The 20046-nt window shown below is 38.6% G+C and overlaps 1 protein-coding gene across 20 annotated transcripts in view; it reads left to right on the top strand.

Moving 5' to 3' along the window:
• Nucleotides 1–20046, top strand: part of EYA1 (EYA transcriptional coactivator and phosphatase 1) — a 164422-nt gene that overhangs the window by 78714 nt on the left and 65662 nt on the right. For 10 of the 20 annotated variants that reach the window (XM_048077011.2, XM_048077020.2, XM_048077017.2 and 7 more), the window contains 6 exons: nt 703–752; nt 2179–2306; nt 4083–4145; nt 15251–15331; nt 17249–17318; nt 17698–17843. In XM_048077011.2, coding sequence (XP_047932968.1) covers nt 703–752; nt 2179–2306; nt 4083–4145; nt 15251–15331; nt 17249–17318; nt 17698–17843 — 538 coding nt within the window. Of the gene's footprint in view, nt 1–294; nt 533–702; nt 753–2178; nt 2307–4082; nt 4146–15250; nt 15332–17248; nt 17319–17697; nt 17844–20046 lie in introns of those variants that run through there. The other 10 variants (XM_066993079.1, XM_066993077.1, XM_066993081.1 and 7 more) reach the window with 7 other exon arrangements.

Genomic DNA, 20046 nt, shown 5'->3' with positions numbered 1-20046 from the left:
GCTTGGTGATGGGCTCGTTTTGGAGATGGTTGTGTAACAATGTAGCTCGTATATTGGAGATCTTTACAGTAGACAGACCTCCCTCTTGCTCTCCCTTGCCCCCTCAAAAAAATAAAAAATAAAAATAAAAATAGCGTCAGCCTTGCTTTGCCCCTCATTTTTGGAGTGTGGTGACTTGTGGGGTCCCCAGAGGAAGGAGGGCTCAATGGCGAAGAGCGGAGGGAGAGGACGGCCAAGGCGATGAGGGCAAGAAGCTGTCAAGAGCTAAGGGGATGGGAGCGAGACAGAATTCGGGCAGCGGGAACAAAAGGGGAGCTTTAGAGCTGCGGAGGATGCTGGGGAGCTCGGCGCAGAGCGGCTCTCTCCCGCCGCCCTTGGGGGGCTTGCCCTCGCTGGGGTGCGCAGCGGCGGTGCTGGGGGAGGAGTGAGCCCCTCTGCAGCTGTCACGGCCCCTGATGAATCACTGTCCCGGCACTTGGCCGCCGTCCCCAGCGCGGGGAGGAGGGAGAGGGACCTGCCGAGGAAACAACAGGCGAGCCTTCAATTTAAAGACAATATGCCTTTCACCGGCGCCGTGCCCTCCTCCTCTCCTTTTTGGTTTAAAGGACAGAATTGTCATCCGCGGTGATGGTCTTTGTTTAAATTAAGGCCTCGTATGAGAGCGGAGTAATAGAGGCTTCTGTTTGTCTCCCTGGTTTACAGGTGCAGAAGTCCCAAACTGGTTCAGATGTTGCTGTTTCCTCCAGTTGCAGGTAAGGATATGATTGAAAATTGCTATTTTTCTGCAACTTTTTTTTTTTTTCTTTACCTTCAGGTGATAAGTAAATGTTTATTCTTGTTTTCCAAATGGAGCAGAACAAATAAGCGCAGTAGCTTCTCTTTTATGTGTGCAACAAAGTCTGCCAGCTGTGAGCACGTACTGTTTTTCACTAAATTGTTTTACTTTGTGCTAGGTACTGTCTTTTTTAACTCATTGTGGAACCATCTTTTTTTTGTTTTTGTTTTTTAATCTGCACATTAGTTTAAGCAACAAAATACAAAATGAAGGGTTTGTGTTTAGAACTTGCAATAAAATCTCAGTCAAAATATGAAAACTTCATAGGTGAAATTACACTTATGTTTAAGGATATTTATACCACTATGGTGGAAAGATTTTTTTATATATAATTTTAATAAGTCTCTAAAAGAGCCTAAGCATTTCTTTTAAACAGAAAATGTGTGGGTTCATATGCCTTGGAGGCACTGTAACCTGTGAAATTTCTACTTGGAGCAATTAAAATAAGTACATCAAAAACCTTATGAAAAGTTTTAGCTATAAACAAATGAATATGAGGCACTTCATTTATAAGTTTCCCCAACATAATTGAGGGGATATATCATGGTGGTGAGGTCTATCGTTCTTTTTATACAAGGCTATTAACAACACAAATCGGACATACTCAGCTGCTTGTGTGCTGTGTAAATGTTTAATTTTTGCATTGAATCTGAATTGCTCTCTTATTATTTTGACTAAACGACAGCTGCTGAGATACTGCAGAGTGCTAAGGCATACTAACGCCTATATGGATTCACTGTATGTTGGTCATATCCCTTTTCAATTGGGCACGGTTTATGTAATCCACAAAGCAAACAAGTGAGCAGACATAATAATGTTTTAATGCTGCATTTGTTTCAACGGAAACAGAGGAACAATTAAGTAGTTTGCCAGAGTAAACACATACATCAGGAATATCTCATTCCCTGTCAGTAGATGATAGGTTTCAACAATTGCTTCAAGTGTTTTATTTGGTTTGGAGGCCCATTATATTGCCACTGAATGGTAAATCTTGAAAGCACGGTGTTAATTTGTTGTTAAGAGAATATATGGATTCATATAGTGGTGATTCCATCTTTGTGCATATCTTAAAAATAGAAGGCGACATAAATGTTTAAAGTATGGTACTTTGTATCTCCATTTTATTCTGTTAGAAGCTGCAGAAGTAGTTGCCCTAGATGGTCAGTTGTGTGTGGCACGACAAAATGAGTTTAACATTAGAAAAAATCACATCGGGAGAAGCTGTTCATTTTTTACTAAATGTGTTGAGGATGTCAATTAAGAGAGGGCTGCATGTCATACTGGTAATTCCTCTGTAATCCAGATTGAACATGTCACTAAAACTAGACACATCTTGTTTTCAGGTCTATGGAAATGCAGGATCTAGCCAGCCCACATAGCCGACTAAGTGGTAGTAGTGAATCCCCCAGTGGTCCAAAACTTGATAACTCTCATATAAATAATAATTCCATGACACCCAATGGCACAGAAGGTGAGCTACTATTTTTTTAGTGTTTTGTAGTTTGTGCATTCTCCTTGACTGCTCTTGCAGTCAGTAAACTATGTAGAGAAAAATGTTTTACTATTTAAGGTACTACGTGTTTATGTAATGCGGTGTATAAATCTGATGTTCAGTGTTTATCAGCAGTTACTATTATCAAGTTTCAGCAATAGCTTTCATTCCTGTTACATATTCCTTTCACCTAGTTTGAATGGACTGAGCAGGTAATATGTGCAGAGCTTTAAAAAAAATCCATAAAACCTGAAAGGCTATTTTAGTGATGAGGAGAAAGGAAGTGTTTACAGTTGTCCTACTGCAAAATGCAATCTTTCAGTCTTTTTCCCTATATCAGTATTTTTTTCATGTTCTCACTTTTAGCAAGCTCCTAAGGCTATGAAAGTTTTGTCAAATAGGCTAATAAAACTGAGTGTTGAAATTTCCTAGGGCTAGCTTGCTGCTCTGATGGAGTGGCCAAAATTCAAACAGGTGTAGTAATTCAATGGGGTAAACTGATACCTATTTTTCAAGCAGCAGTCAGCCAGTTGATAAGTTATGTTTGTTCTCAGTAGAATACTAACAGCAGAACAACTGAACTGCTTTGTCAGTAATGACATATAATGAAATACAGAAGGATTTATATAATAAGCAGTGAAAATACTCTTTCCTGTGACATTTCTATGGCTATAGCAGGAATGATCATACATGATGTTTGGCTAGCTTTGTGGACAGTGTTTTTAATGCATTACTTGAAATTAGGCATGCATTTTTAAATAAAACTTTTCAATATAAATTTAGAGTTAAAATATTGTTGTAGCAAAGAAATGCCTTTTTTTCCCCTTTTAAAAACTGTCATGTTAGTGCTGTCAGACTGTTCAGGATTGTGGACATGCATTGCATTCTTCCAGGAAAGGCACATGTCAATCAAACAGATGTCGTCCCCCCTCAATTCCCCAAACATCTCTGTTATTCATTCTAATTGGAGTCCTCTGTAGTGGGGAGGGTTTATGGGTTATCAGATTAACAGGCTTTTGTGCCAGAGTTGTGTATAATTTACTTTTTGTTATTGCTGTAAAACTATTGCTGTAATCAAAATTTAAGCCATTTAAAAAAAAAAGTATTTTTTTAAAGAATAAAGTACTAAATGTGTTAATGTAGTTTAAGAAGAAAAATATTTCATGTCCACAGATGAGTCATCTTTGTTTTTAATGCCATTTATATTTTTGTATCATATTATCAGGTATATACCAGTTTTGATACAGGATAAAATTGGTCAACACTTTTGAATTAAAATCTCTCTTACTTGCTAAAGCATTTGCAGTAAACCTCACTAGCTTTTGTACCTTATATGCAGCTTTAATGTTCTCTAGCACAAAAATATGACGTGTTCCTTGAAACACAGAAAGACACCCACCATCTGGCCAGACGTCTTAATAGCTGTTGTGTGTGGGCTTACATTCTGAAAAATTGGGTGCTTAATATTACTTTGTCAGGAAATTAGTTAGATGCTGTATCTATTCATGCACTAACCTCATGTAGCAAATAATTCTGGAAATTATATCCCAACTTCTCAGTATGTATTGGAGTTTATTTAAAAAAAAAAAAAAAGTAAATTAAACCAGAGTAACTTATTTTTCCTGTTGTTAGAATTTTAAAGTGCAGGCTTATTGATTTTGGATGAATTCTACCAAGAAAGATAAAGTGTGAAATACATGTTTAACTTCTGAGATGAAGCCAAATGGTTTTCTTTTGTTTGCAATTTTCCCTCAGGTGACATGACTCTCCTCAGCACTGCAGACTGGTTACTAAGTGCTAGCACACAGACCGCTGCAGGTTTGTGGAGCTGTGGTGGACACACCAGAAGTGTGCAGTCAGCATGCGTTGTAAGATGTTGTCCAGAAAGTGTCCTGAGAAATAGTTTGTGCTCGGTGATTCCAGTCAAAACATTCAAAATTTCAAATTCCTGTCTCTGATTGTTCTTACATGGCACATAATGAAAAGTTTTGAAAGAAACATAATTGAATCATTTATTTCTGAATTAGATGTGTTCCAAGAGACAAAATTTGTGAGCCTAAGAATCTAAAGGTGGAATTTGGCTGTTAATCTGTTTTATGTTGACAAAATGTTTCTTTTGGGTTCCTTGAGCTGCTACACAGGCTTAAGAAAAAATCAAGTGTCGGCAGCAAGAGTTTCTACTCTTTTTTTTTTTTAATGAAGGATGCAATTATTATTTTTTTTTGAGATTCTTTAAGCAGAACCCTGCTGAAACACAAATGACAGACTGTAAGGATGCAGCCATATGGCTTGCCAAGCACTTTTCTTACACCGCTGCGCCTTGGTTTGCTTGTTTGTTGCACGTGGAGTGGAGATGCGGGTTGCTGAACATTCACATGTTAAATATAATATGTGAAACCAATTTCTGATCTACTACACACTCGTTCTCACTAGCATGAAAGAGCCCTCCTTTTCTGGCATAAAGGACCTCCGTGTGAGTGAGAAACAGGGCCTCCAGCTATTTGCATGTTATAAATGTGTTGTAAAGATATGTTAAATTTGATTTGACTATGGGTGTGATTTAGGCAGGTTTCCATACCCCAAAGTACAGGATATGTTCACTAGATTAGGAAAAAGAAAAAAAGGAGGGGGGGGGAACTGTCCCAAAGTGTGAAATGGCCCTGTTTCAAACAAATGTACATTAATTCCTCTAAGGCACATTTTCAGACTTGTCTCTTATTGATGTTGTTCTACAAGAGGATGTGGTTGGAAGATAGCTCACTATCATTAGCTAATATTTTTAGCTTCACACTTAGTGGTAAATTTTCAAAGCACTGAATGGGGATCTACGTGTATGATTGAGTCTGAGTTTAATCTCTGTGTGCAGCTTTGATAGAATAACTCTTTGTGTGCTTAATTTCCTCTTGGTAGAACAAAATTGCTGTGGTGTAGAACTGACCAGGTAGTGTCGGCCAAGGAACACAGCTGAAGATTTTTTTTATTATTTTTTTAGGTAACTGTTATGTAGTTCCTTCTCTCTATAGATTTTTAAACAAGGTGGATTTGCAACTTTGCTTTTCAGGTAGCAATTTCTCATCGGGTTTCTTTTAGAACACAGTGATTTCTGTAAATCAAACACTGTTCATTTAAGTTTGTTGCAAACCATGAGATGGTCTTCATAGCTCTGGATACATGCATGGTGAGGGGAAAATAAATCTCCTTAATATCTTGAGTAGAAAAGTCATAACCAATAATAAGTAATTACATTGCTGGTGCTTGGGTGGTTAACTCCTTTTCTCTGGGCCAATTCAGGCAGCATGGTCTTCAAACCAGTAATGGGGAAGTAACAGGGAAATTACAGATCTTGATCAGTCAGAAATTTCTCAGGAACAAATGCAGGAGAGTAACACTAAAATGTTTGGCTAAAGACACTCAGCAAAAGCAGTCCTGGCATGCCACCATGGAGGCTGATGATATAAGTAATGTACTGTTTGAGTTTTCCATGATCTCTTTAAGTGTTGTTCCACGAAATACCCTCTGTTGTAGGCAACAGCAGATGCTCAACACCGTTAAAAATTTGGCCCTGTATGACTTGTCTAAGAAAATCTGTAACAGAGTAGAGAATTGAAGTAAGTCTTAAAACATTCACAGTCGTGTCTTACCTCTAAACTTCCTTTGTCAGTAAATTGCTCTGGTGGGTTGATACTAAAGGACTCCAAGAAACAATAACAACAGAAGCTAAAAATTGACATTTTTTATTTTTTTCTTTTATCAGACGGCTAGTGGCTACTCCAACAATGGTGTCCACTTGCGTAGAAATGTATTAAGAGGAGAAAGGCTGAGAGTAATGTAAAAAAAAAAAATAAAAAAAAGCTGTTTTCAGCTGAAAAGCTGTTTTCCGCAGTGGACAGCCGTATTCACTTTGTACCTACAGTGATCTTTACTTTTATCTTAAGAACGTAAATCGGTACTCATGGATTACATATAGGAAGAAATATCATGAAGATGTTTTGTTCAACTGGAATGGAAAAGAATAAATGAAGATTGGGAGAAGGAGACATGATTCCAAGCAACTACCAGTCATTTGCATTAAGAGTATAGAGCTGCATCTACCCTTGTTTCTTAGTGTTCAGAAGGATGAAGAGAAGGCATTTTCAGATCAAGTGGGAAGGGAAAATGGATAACAAATTGAAGATCAGATTTTCAAAGATACATAGGAAGGAAGGCTTCAAAGAGAGTTGGACATCAAAATTCTTTTGGAAAAAAAAAGGGCTCTTGCTCTTAAGTACCTGCTGCAACATGAGAATCAGATCCCACACAAAGGCATTCAAATTTCCCCACTATGTGAAGAGGGCTGGCCATTAGAAAGGTTGTCTTAAGTCTAATGAATAGAAATCCATCTTCAGGGTTTCAGAAGCACTGGATAGTATGTTTGCTGGCTAGTTGCTGTATTATAGAATTCAGAAAAATTATTTCACCAATTTCTGAAGTTATGGTGTAGTAAAAGATTAAAATCATTAGAGTGGGTATGTCCTGGTAGTTGTTATGGAACACACTGACGTAGCTTTCTGAAAGTAAACAATATGTTGAATATTCGATGTAATTTTAATGATACTTTGTAGCACTCAAAATAGCCTTTCAGTATTGCAATCAAGCTTTCGCATTGGCAGTGATTTTCTTATTTTTATTTTTTAGTAATAGTTATTTATTTTATGCTGTAGGGTGCAAAGTTTTAGTAGGTGATGACAATCAGACAAAACGTTCCTCCTTTAGGAGGTGCTTGGCTTCTGATATCTTTTAGTTGCTCATTTCTGGAGTTTCTGCCAATCATATATGCTGACATTTCTATACATGTGTTTGTGATAAAGAGCTTGATGGTATAAAAATTTTAATTGATGCAGTGGTACCTCCACATTTGGACACCGTAAAATAATAGACCTATAAGGGTGAATCTAATACTCACATTTCTTTAGAGTATTAGTATCATGAACAATGGATGCTAACTTCTTTACTTCTCACTGGAAGAGCACAAGAAGACAGTTGTGTGTCTGGAGGAAAGACTGCAGTAGTCCCAGGCCAACCAGACTGGTAAAAGTAATCTGGATGTCCGTAGGGACTGGTAATATTCTTCAGCCTGCTGCCACTTACGGAGGATAAAAACAAGATACACATCACTCTGACTGTTTATATGAAGGCAATGGGATAACTTGGACTACCTTTTTCTTCCCTGCTCTTTACCTTTTTTTTTTTTCCTGCTGTATTACATTGGCTTCCTTCCAGACTCTTTGTCTTATCTGTGCTTTTGTTCTCCAGCTTCGCCAAGAGTCCTCCTGTCTCTTCTGAGCACTTGTAGAATAATGCTCTATTATTCCTCTTTCCTAGTTTTCTGGCCAGGGAAACAACTTTTCTACTCACTTGTTGGCTCAGGCCAGCAATTCCCATTGCAAGGTCTTGAGTGAGGAGGAGACTAGCACAAATAAATATTCATGCATTTATTGGTTTTTCATCATGTATGTGCATCTGGTTTTGGAGGTTTCACCATTTTCCCCCATAACATTTCCCTGAAAGAAAAGATTTCTTTTAAATGAAAAGTCAGTCACAAGACTGGTTCCCAGATCCATTTGAGGGGAAAAATACCCCCACTCCCCTCAGTTCTGCCCCCCTCACCCCCCCCCCCAAAAAAAAAAAAAAAAAAAGAATCTTTAACACAATTTATTTATGCAAGCTGCTCATAAAGACATCGGCAACACCTGCCATTCCTGACTGTGGATGGAGCATGGTTGTGTGAGAACACCCTTTGAGTGTGCCTGGGGGTCCCAGAGCCCTGCTGGCACAGTGACTTTGCTCAGGCCACGGGATATCAAGAGCTGCAGGATGATAAGAACCCATCAAGATGTTCGCTGCTTCACTAAAAACTGTAACACATCCACAATTGCACAGCGTAAGATAGAAATATCATACATATGGGCAGTAATGCAGAAGAAAAGAAATCCAGCCCATTCTTTTGGTGTGCATTCCAGGGAACAGGACTAAGGCGTTTAAGTCTAGACTAAGATCACACCTTAATAGGGTGATATCTGAAAAGCCTTAGCAACTTCAGGGACTTGTGACACTTAAGATGATCTAGCACTTACATTTGTATCTTGTAGTCTTCTGAGGGGTTTTGCTTATCATAGGGGAAAAATAAGCATGAAACTTGGTCACACTTCAGCGTTAGCCATCATCTGGCCCCTGGCCAGTGAGTGCAGAAACTTGGAGAGAGGTTCCTGTGCCACCTGGTTTGATTAGACAAGCTAGGGAGTTTCCTGCTACTGCTGAGTAGAGGGGAACACAGTCTGGTGTTATCCTTCTTTGTCTGGATGAATTTGGCTTTAAGTCTGGCGGTCCTGGAGTTCAGACCCTGGCCAAATGTAATGGATATTATTTCCTACTTATGAAAGGCCCTGTGTACTTTGTCATTCGGCTTCTGCCTTTGTGTCTCAGTCATATGTCTTGTACACCTAAATGACAGAGCAGCCTTGACTTCTCTTGATGTTCTGTCTTCTCTGGAGGCCCTCTATGTTTTCAGAAGGTAGCTGAAGACTGCCTTCTTTGCCATTAATGACTGTAACTATGATGTTGTGTGGTCATTACATCTGTCTTTGGTTAAAGAGTCCAGATATTTTACGCACACAGCACACATTATTACACATGTGTAGGGGAGTTTCAATGGCCAGATTCCCAATGGAGAATTTAGGAAGGAGAAAAATAAAAATAAAATTAAAAAAAAAAAAAAACACCAGTCCATAACTCTAAAAGGGTTGTTTCTGGGTATATGCCACCTCTGTTTGGAAAGGACAGGTGGTACAATCATTTGGTATAAATTGACGTGAGTGTCAAGGGGCAAGAATATTAGATCTAGATAGTCTCATCTCCTAACTGTGATGAATGGAACCATGTTAACCCACGGGTGTGCTCCTCAGATGAATATTGAGGTTAAATCTTGATTAGCAGCTACAAATACTGTCACTGTATGAAAGTTAACAAGAGCAAATGCTGGATTCTGCACGTGGAATGAAGTAATCACATATAGACTGGGTAATAAGAGGTTGGAGAGCAGCCTCATGGAAAGGGATCTGTGGGGTTTGGTTAATGGCAAGTTGAGTATGAGCCAGCAGTGTGCCCAGGCAGCCAAAAGGGCCAACCATTCCCTGGGGTGCATCAAGCACGGCATTGCTAGCCGGTCGAGGGAAGGGATTGTCCTGCTCTGCTCTGCACTGGTGCAGCCTCACCTCAAGCACTGTTTTGGATGCCACAATATAACAAGGACATAAAACTGTTAGAAAACAACCAAAGGAGAGCTACGAAGATGGTGAAGGGTCTAGAGGGCAAGACATATGAGGAGCTGCTGAGGTCCCTGGGTTTGTTCAGCCCAGAGCAGAGGAGGCTGAGGGGAGCTTCCTCACAAGGGGGGCAGACGGGCAAGCGCTGAGCTCTGCTCTCTGGGGACAGCAACAGGACCCGAGGGAACGGCATGGAGCTGGGACAGGGGAGGGTCAGGCTGGGTGTGAGGGAAAGGATCTGCACCCAGAGGGTGATCGGGTGCTGGGACAGGCTCCCCAGGGCAGTGGTCATGGCATTGACCCTGCTGGAGTTCAGGAAGCCTTTGGACAATGCTCTCAGACGTATGGTCTGTTTTTTGGGTGGACCTGTGTGGAGCCAGGAGTTGGACTTCATGATCCTTGTGGGTACCTTCTGACTCAGCATATTCTGTCCTTCTATGACAAAGACCTGTTTCCACCCAGATGGTTTTGATTTTGAGTTTTCTTTCTAGTACTATGATTGTGCTGCCATTTCTTTACAAATCCAGCATTTTTACTGCTAGATGAGCAGGTACAATGAAATTCAATTTATTCTGGTTGCAAATCACAACCAAAAGAGAGGGGGACAAGGCTCTTGGGGAGCCATTTATGCAGTGAAAGCTGGGTGTTAGCCGTAGCCAGAATACCACACAAGTTTTTAAGACTTCTGACATCAGAAGAGGGTAGAGCAGGAAACAGTCGGGGCTTGAAATAGAATGTGCTTCTTTGAGCAGGGACTTTCTTTGAAAACTGAACATAAATTTAAGCTGGAAATTACCTTGTAGTAATTATCTTCTGGTAATTTCCAGACAAATGAGTTTCAGGAAGGGTCTTTAGTTTGAGAAGCAGCAGCAAAGTAGGTTTATTAGGCTTCATGGTCAAAAGCTGATGATTTGATACTCTGTGACAAACAGAGAATAATGTCCCAGATAGGAATTAGTATAATTTAGTGGACTCTTTTATAAGTAACCCGTAGTCTTTAGTAACCTCTTTATAATCGCAATATTCTTAAGTACAAACAGTTTAGACTTTGAATAAAGTAATGGAAAATATTATCAGCTTAGATATTCAAGGTAGAATTTTTGTACTGTTGTTAGTGACTAATAATTATCTTTGAGCTTTACGCGTGTATTGGGTACGGAAAGAGGATGGCACCAAACAAAATAATATATGAATATTAATGGCTAAATGAAATAATTAAGATTTAGCAGGGCAGTATCTGTAGTGAAAACGCATATCAACATAGTGTTTAGCTACTAACGTTATTTGAAGATGTCACCTTGAGAGAAAACCAAATAGAGCTAGATATTGCATTTATATATATGTCTGTAGTAAACTGACAGACTCACTTTGATAAGACTTGTACCTCATGAGCACTGAGAGCTGTCAGCCAGGAATTATTTCATTTTGCCCACTTATTCATGTAATACAAAGAATATAACATTATAGTATTAATGCAGTCCTAAGACTGCAACATTAACACTGATTTAATAATTCAGCCATGTTTACTGTATTTTTATTCTGGTATAATGTATATAGCATAGCAGTTAACAAACTAAGCCTAATTTAGTAAAGCATGATTTATGTGTAAAGCCATGATTGTATGTATTTTAGATAATCAATACATTTTTAAGAAATATTTTAAAATCTTACTTTTTGCATGCTTGAAGGTGCAATCTTTATGATATATTCATATGAATTTTGTGTTAGAAATGGCCAAATTTTAAGTCTCTAAATCCATATTTAAAACAGCCAGCATCTCATTCCTGGCAGCAGTCTTTACTGCTGTATATGCCAGTGACTGCATGACAACCTGTTGGCTCAGAAAGTTGTTACTTCAAAAATGAGCTGGGTGAACTTAAGGGTGATGGTCTGAAGTTCTCTTTCTCAGTGCAGTTCAGAAACTGCTATGTAAGTCATCACCAACCACCTTTTGTAATAGTACTGACAAAACAGGACACATTGCACTTGCAATGTGTGAATGACTTAGGATAAAATATCTTGACAATCAATACAATGTTGGATCAGCAGTTATGCTATCTCAGATAGCATATCTCATATTTTTATGTTTTTTTCTCAGAGCTAGCATGTGTGTTATTCATTATCTGCTAGTCTTTTTTTTTTTCCCTATTATTTTGATGTGTTTTTTTCTTAAATGGTTTCTTCTTAAATTTTGGTTTTAGAACCTCATAAATGACTAGAAAAGGAAAATAAGGAGGAAAAATGTCTCTCCATTGACATAGATTCTTAAGCTCCTTGGTATAAAACCAAGTCTATATCAGTGATTCTAAATAACCATTGATTCTTTTTTTAAAGCAGATTAGGAATACATTAGATTTATCCTTGAACTTCTTGTTGATAATCTGTTAGATGAGTGATTCTACTGGCATTAAAACTTAGTGACATATTTCAAAATGAAAATCTGTCTCTATAATGCAAGCCTGATTATTCTGCACCACTGAAAAGTTCTGTTTTGATAATGGAGCAGCAGAGAAGGGAACTCTTCTGTTTCTTTCTCAACGGTCTCTGCCATGATTGAGCATGTTGTTGGAAACTCCTGGAAAACTTGCTAAGTGTTCCAGGTAAATGAGGCCATATTCTCGATAATTCCCCCTCCCCTCCCCTGCCCCGAGTGTCATCCTGCAAAAGCATAGGACACGTTGTAGAAATGTTATGGTCATGGAAAACATGGGACAGCTGAAGTCCAAACCTGTGCCTTTCCAGAGCCGTGCTTCCTTGGAAAGCTCCATTCGTCCCTCCTGACAGACATGGGTCACTGAAGCACTGCCAGGACAGAGTGGCAGACTTGTAAAATCCTTTTGCATCTCTCTTTCCCTGTGATTTTGGGGAAACTGTGTGCTATTGCATGTCAAATTTTGTCTTCAGCGAATGAGCAACCTTCCTTTGCAATGAGAATCCATGCAGTAAAAATTTCTTACTGGTAGAACCATGGCTGTTTTTTTTCCTCCATGTATTTCTTTGTATAGAAAAGCTTTCAATCTCTTGAAAAGGTTTTTTGTTCAGACAGAAAGAAATACACAAATATTTACTGGCATTTTGATTAAAATGCTTGTCGAATGGAGGGTTTTTCAAGTTGCTATCCATCTTTATTAAATTCCCTACCAGCTCCAGCGTCTGTTAAGGTCATGATTGTTCTTAAAAAGGCATGATAGAGCTTATTTACTGTGACCCTACAAATGGGCATCCAGATCAGGAGCAGCGTGAACAGCCTTTCTTATCTCCTTTTTCATACATTCAGGAGAAGAGACACGTGGAACAGTTATGTAAAAATTGATAACACCTCAGTCAGAAGATAGAATAGGCCACCGTGAAGAAGGCACTGCAGAGAATTTCATATTTTTTCCTGTATCTTCAAAAGTAATATGTTTTATAAATGGTGTTCAGTTTCAATCTTTGTCACACTGAAGTATCTCTCATGAATCAGAGACAGGGATCCTATTTTGATTATTTTTTTCCAAAAATGGTATTTCTGAGATCCTGAAAAGTGGCCAACAGTGCACATGAAGTTGGTTTATAAACCAATGGCAAGAGAGGCATTTACATCCACTTAGAAATTATCCTTAAAAAAAATCATCTAGAACAAATGATGCTAAATATGTGGTTCAGCATAGTTCTTGGGGTGGTAGTTCGCAGTGAGCCAAACTTACTCTAAATAATTATATTTTATTTTATAAGGAATAGAAGAATTGTTTCTCCAGTAGAGAAGAGGGAGAGAGTTTGTAGAAAGGAGATACTGAAGTCTTCCATCCTGTAGCCCAAGTTAGGTTGATCCGTCTCATCATCCTTTCTTTTCCTCCACCACAGCCATCAGCAGTAGAGAAAAGCATCTTTTATTATTTCCAAATGCATAATTGCATTATAGAAATTAGACTAGGAACACTTGCAAGGTTTTGGGAAAGCTGAAGTAATCTATGAACAAAGTATTAGTCAGACTGCATAATGTAGTTGTGATTAATCTATAGGAAAAAGCAGGAGATAATGTAGATGCAGTTCTTGATATCTAAATAACAAAACATACAGAACCTGCTGTATATATCTACACCTAGGACAAAGCCTAGACCTAGCACAAAACAATGCTCCCCCTAAAACACCTAACTTATGGATACTGGCCCCTCTGCTCCAACTGTTTTAGTCCATGAAACTTTTCTTACTGAGCTTCATTGCTTACTAATGTAGATACAGCAGCGTTTTGTGTGGAGCTCATATTGATCATTGCATGTAAAGCCCTTGGCTGAGATCAGGTGGATGAAACAGGCATGCGGAAATAAGAATTTGTATTGGCAAGGAAAGGAAAGGTCCTTTGTCAGAGGGGAGAGTTCCACTTCCCTCAGCCTTTGCAAACCTGGCACCAAAAGGGCATCTGCTAATGATGGCTGCGATTCTGAGAGAGAGAGAGAGGTGCACACAGGCAGGGCTTTATGTGCCAAACAGGGCACAGTTTACCTCACTTTTCTTGGATTCATTTTCTGCAGTGTTATTGAACTGCCTCCCTGAAAGGTCAGATACACACCAGCTCTGGTGCGTGGGAAGCAGTGACTGTGCGTCAACGGGAGCAAAAGCAGTGAGATGTTGATAGTAAGATCAGCTCTGTTGTTTCGTGAAACACCATCTTCAGTTGCTTTTGGTGTGCTGTAACTCCAAAGGCTAGATATGTAAAAATGGATTTGAGAGATTGTGGTGCTGATTTGATAGCTTCCTGGGAGTGGGGATGGTGCCTGTCTACGTCCGCGCCAGGTCAGCCCTGTCTTTGGTCCGTGGATCAGAATGCTGTTGTTACTGAGATGGCACTGAAGCAGCACAGAGTGAAAATTGCTTATTTACCTGAGGCTTTGTTGAAAGACGTTAATCTATAATTAATTATGAAGTAGCACGAGCCAGGAGAGAATCTCTCTTCTCAATTTTTCTTATTCTCTGACAGATGTGTAGGTTCACAGGTGCAAAGGAAATAAAATGTAAAAACATTCTTTGAAGTACCTGGTTGAGGACTGTGTGCCCTTTGCGTAATCAGGGTTGCTGATTGTTATGTTAATTTTCATTGTGAGAGGAAAAATCCACCCTGAGGAAAGTGTTTTCCTTTATTAGAAATTTTCATTTTTCCTCTGAAAAATTACTTGGATGGGGGAAAAAAAAAGAAAAAAAAAAGAAAAAAAAAAAAAGAGCATTTCTCAGAGAACCCCATTTAAAAATTATATCTCCTTTTTTGTCTTATTCAAATCGCTGTCTTTCAAGCCTGTAAAATGACTATGTGACCTGATCTAAATGTGGACCCTTATTGTTGGGTCTGCAGGATTAAGAGTAGTCAGGACAGGTGCAGAGAGTTGCATGGGGACTTAGTGGCTCTTATTCCTTGGGGACAGAAATAACCCTTGTGATCATTTTATATGTATGTGCAAATCATAGCTACCAGTACTTTGCATTGTTTGTATACACAAATTCACAAAATGCAAAATATTGATAACCATGATTTAAAATATTTTTGGCAGATTTTTGTTTTATTGAATTTGTGGCTATAGTGAGTGTGTGTGCATGCGTGTGCAAGAATATTAGGTGCATATAGAATATATTTTATTTATATTTCTATAGTTAAAACAGAACCAATGAGCAGCAGTGAGATTGCTACTACTACTACCACAGACGGGTCTTTAGACAATTTCTCAGGATCAGGTAAGGACTAAACAAAGGTTTTAAGCTCAGCAATTTTCCATTTACTATTTTCTTTTCCCATGCAGTCTAAACCTGTGCACAGCTGCTGAAAAGTTTTGTGCATTTTGCAGCTTATGCCTATTTCTTTTCATCTTACTCAGACAGTGTAAGGCAATAGGAGCATTCCCTGAGTAACAGGCATTAGAGCATCGGGCTTATTGATGACCACTGGTGTCTTCACTAGGGAGCTGGGGAGCATTCTGGCCCAAAGGATTTACTCTTTTTAGTTTTCTCTGTGTAAATATTACCTGCCTCTGTGCCTTGTGTTGTAATTGAGGAGTAGGTCTTCCTCATGTTTTGAAATTTATTATTAGTGAGGTATTCTTTTGTCAGTCTTTTTGTCTTTCTGGAAGTCAAACACATCTTAGCTGTTAACACACAGGAGACAAATACTGTGAGAAAATCCTAAGATGTTTGCACAGTTTTGCATAGCTGTGGATTAACTGTGGTATTTCTAGCACATAATTTTTATGGTACAAATCAAATGAAAAAGTATAATATATCATGGGGTTTCACTGTCAGAGTAGCAAAATCTGAAATCTCGCCACCAGTTAGTCTCTAAGTAGCCAACCCTTTTCTGATCTCGTGACAGCCTCAATTTTCTGTGCATGCTGCAGTGTGAAAGTATCAAACTTTAAAGGCAAAAGAAAAGTTTTCTAGAATAAGTTAACTCTCTGAAGATAGGAAAGGTAGTGTGTTTAATCATAGCTACATACATCTGTGGTGATCTGACTAAAGGTGGGACTATAATATTTGACATATCTGCAGTCTCCCTGGCCACAGAAAAGGAAAATACAAGGTGTGGAAGGAACAGAAAGAGATTATCTGCTCCACACTTCACGAGCGCTCTGAGAGTGCAAAGATGATGGATTTTCCCTGTAGTTGGCCAAGAAAGGGGTAGCTGGCAAAGGGTAATTATCCATGCCTTGTTTATTTCCAAGTACTTAGCAATAGGGCCTGTTGTTTCTCTGGCTGTCTGATTTTACAGTAGTCTCATAACCTGCAGCTGACCTCTTCCTGGCAAAGGCTTCAAAATCGACCTTGGGACGTAGAGAAGAAATGGCACCCAAATGGTAACCAGAGAGGGAAGCACTATCTGTACGGCGCTCCTGCAAAGAATGCTGAGAGCAGAGCGCATGGGTGCATCCAAGATGACCTCGGCAGCACCCAAAAATACTGAAAGAAATTAATGTTTGCAAAAATGTCTGTATTAGCAGTGACTGGTCTGGGGAACCCTTAAGCTGCGGGAGGAGAAGCTCAGTTAGGTTTAAGTGTTTCCCTAAGAGAATTTGCATGTTGATCATGACATCTTTATGGAATACTGAGTGTTTTAAAGGTGTGAGAGCATTTTAGAAAGCAGGTAACACAGGGAAAAAGAGAAGGAGGTGTAATATGGTAACACATCCTTATGCATTATGGAATTATTTTTAAAAGGCACGTGTTCTGAAGCTGACCATGTGTTTTCAATACAGGCGTGTATAAAGCTCCTTCATAAAACATAGGTCTTAAAAATTCTAAAAGTTAATAAAATGTTGCACTTGAGATAGCAATAATCCTTTAAAAATATGAAGGAAAATGTTTCCAATAGGAAATAGATTGTTTGCATTAAAAATGTTGTCTGTGTGCAAGCAAAGAATAAACTATTGCTCAGGAGTTGTACAAAAGGGCAATTTAGTACTTGAAAGCTGTAATCAAGATTTTAATGTTAAGCATTCATGTATAGTTGCTAATAAAATATTATTTTCTACCTAAAATACCAATGATATTTGAATTTAATTAAAATCTTGTTAATACTCTGAAATTCTATTAGGAAAAATAATATTTATCTTAGGTGTGTATATTTACACTTCTGTGTGCTTTCTTTTCTCCTTGGTGCAGCAATTGGAAGCAGTGGTTTCAGCCCAAGACAAACACACCAGTTCTCCCCACCACAGATTTACCCTTCCAAGTATGATATCTTTTAAAAATAATACTAGTAGTAGTAATAATAATAACTGAAATAGGCAGATTTTAACCTCATTTAAAATAATAATTGGGTCCATCTGTTAAGTCATAATTTAAACCACAGCAGTTTCTAGGAAAAAAAAATATTCTTTTTTTAATGCTAAGAATGTATTTGAAAAATATTTGAAAAATTGTTATTTTACTTATTCTTCTATTATTGATTTATTATGGTTGTTTTGTCTTTATCTTACAATTTCTGTTGTCTAGCACATCTATGATTATTTGTTAATGAAGTAATACGCTTATAATAAGGCTAAAAATAAATACACACTTGTCTGTCTAATGCAGTGTCTGTCCTATTTTCTGTCATTTGTAATCAATAGCAGACCATACCCACATATTCTTCCTACCCCCTCTTCACAAACGATGGCTGCATATGGGCAGACACAGTTTACAACAGGGATGCAACAAGCTACAGCTTACGCCACCTACCCGCAGCCCGGACAGCCCTATGGAATCCCTTCGTATGGTAAGAAACCACATCCCTATGTGGCAAATGATTTTTTTTTTTGAATAAGGCAAACGATTTTTTTTTTGCACAAGATTACATGACCTTGTATCACTGCTTAGTGGGACTGCCATGCTCTTGAGCATTTCTCGTGAAAAAGTGGTAATTTCCCTATTGGAGTGAGTGCAGTTTATGTATTAAAGAGCTAAGAAGCTATTCAAGAGGACGTCTTTGTTCTGGGATCAAGGAAAAAGATTCATTAGGCTTTTAGTGGTGATTTAAAAAAACAGCACTGAAACAGGGAAAGAGATCTAGGGACTTCCATTAAACAGGCACAGCTCCTGGTAACTCGCCGAGGAGTTGTGCTTTCTAGCAATGCAATAGGGGAAGTTGGCAAATAAAGGCTGATACACGTTACTGGAACCTGAGTGTGTCAGTGAAGCTGCAGTGATTTCCATCAGGTAAAGGATTAATTCAAAAAGACCCCCACTGCAAATCTCTCTTTCAGTGTTTCAGAACTCCACACAGGTGAAAACTGAGGTGAATTGCCAATACAGCTCTGTCTGCCTGATGAAGAAGATAGTACTAAGTAGCAAATATTACTCCCCCCCCCCCCAAAAAAAAAAAAAATTTAAAAACAATCTGTTGTGGGTGAGACGATTTTGCTGCCAGGCTCTCTGCTGGCAGTGCACACAGCAGTTCAGCAGCAAAGGTACATTATTAGAAAATAGGTTTTATATTCCTCTAGGGGAATATATTGAAAATGTATGTTCTACATGCTTTTAGCATGTTTTTAGTATGTTCTGTAACAATATATTCAAGTAATACAGGTTTTCATACCAAGAAAAGAGAACTCATAGTATAGGTAGTGTCCCTTAAAATTATTAAAACTTTTAAATGCAATGCTGGTGAATCTTTCATCATGAAATCTGCAAGCCGAAATCCACTGGGTCTCAAGTAAATCCTCCAGAAGATTTCTGTAGACAATAGGAGTAAATATATTATTATTTCCCTTAAAAAAAAAAAAAAAAGTTTCATTAATATGTCATTAATGATTATGATCCAAGGAAATATTCTTCCTGTGGCTACAATCTTGATTACTTACTGCCAAAAATGTTTATAAACATGAGCTGGATGTTTGTTTCAGTTACACATATTTTAAACTTACACAAACAAAATATATATATATATATAAAAGTTTTCAAGTCTAAGGAGATGGGGAATCTTCCCCTCGCAAAGAAAAAAAAAATAAAAGCTTATGTTCCTGATGCGAGCTTGTCTGCTATTTCCAGCTGGATCAGGTGGTATGATAACAGATGACCCCTTTTCCCACTGTGCTTTCGTTGACACATTTTTCCATTTCTCCTGCGACACTTCATGTTACTTGTCTGTCTGTGGTGGTGTGGGCAGCCCAAACACTGACTTTTTTGTTTTTGTATCATTCCTCTGGATGAAATCCTGACCCCACTAAAGTCAGCTATAAAACTCTCACCAACTTCAGCAAGACCCTGATTTCACGACTTGAGTTGAGCTGTCTCGCTGTTGTCGGAGCTATAATTGAGAGTTGCTTTTCTTGGCAGCTGCTTCCTAGGGGTTAACGTGCCTGCCTGCTCTTCTGTTTTGTTTTCCCACTCCATCCCCTGCACCTAGGACATCAGATATTTTTTTTTTCTTAACGTTTTACGTTGCAAGAAAAGTGTTTTGTTCTCAATGTTTTACGTTGTTCTTTTCAGCCAGCGCCCCCGATTGGGGTGAAGCTGCTTTTTGCTGATGTACTTTATCATCTAGCAGTAATATTTGAAAGCAAATAACTTCCACAAGGTTTTGGGAGCTAAGACCATAGCTTTGCATATTTAAGGCTCATCATATAATCCTAGTTCCCAAAATAAATTACATGGGGACCCCTGGGATGCTGATTTGCAACAGGCTGATTTGCAACTGAAACCTTGTTTAGAACCCAAATTCTCTTGGCTCTGTAGCATAGATCTCATGTATCATATACTTTGCCTTTCTCTCTTTCAGGCAGAGAGCTTGCAACAGGTATAAAAAGAGGAGACTTATGACATATGCAAAAAAAATGGGGGTTGCAGTGGGGGGAATTCTTTGTTTTTGTTACTGGAGAAAAAAACAAGAAAAAAAAAGTGTGCATAAATACACATATCAATCCCCCTCAACTTTTCTCTTTAGTGCAGAATTTGTGAAAGTGCTGCCTTGAATGCACCTT

Source organism: Anser cygnoides, chromosome 2 (genome assembly GCF_040182565.1).
Source record: "Anser cygnoides isolate HZ-2024a breed goose chromosome 2, Taihu_goose_T2T_genome, whole genome shotgun sequence".
In the NCBI taxonomy this organism is placed as follows: Eukaryota; Metazoa; Chordata; class Aves; order Anseriformes; family Anatidae; genus Anser; species Anser cygnoides.
The sequence above is the reverse complement of the archived record's forward strand: the minus strand, read 5'-3'. Positions and strand labels throughout refer to the sequence as shown.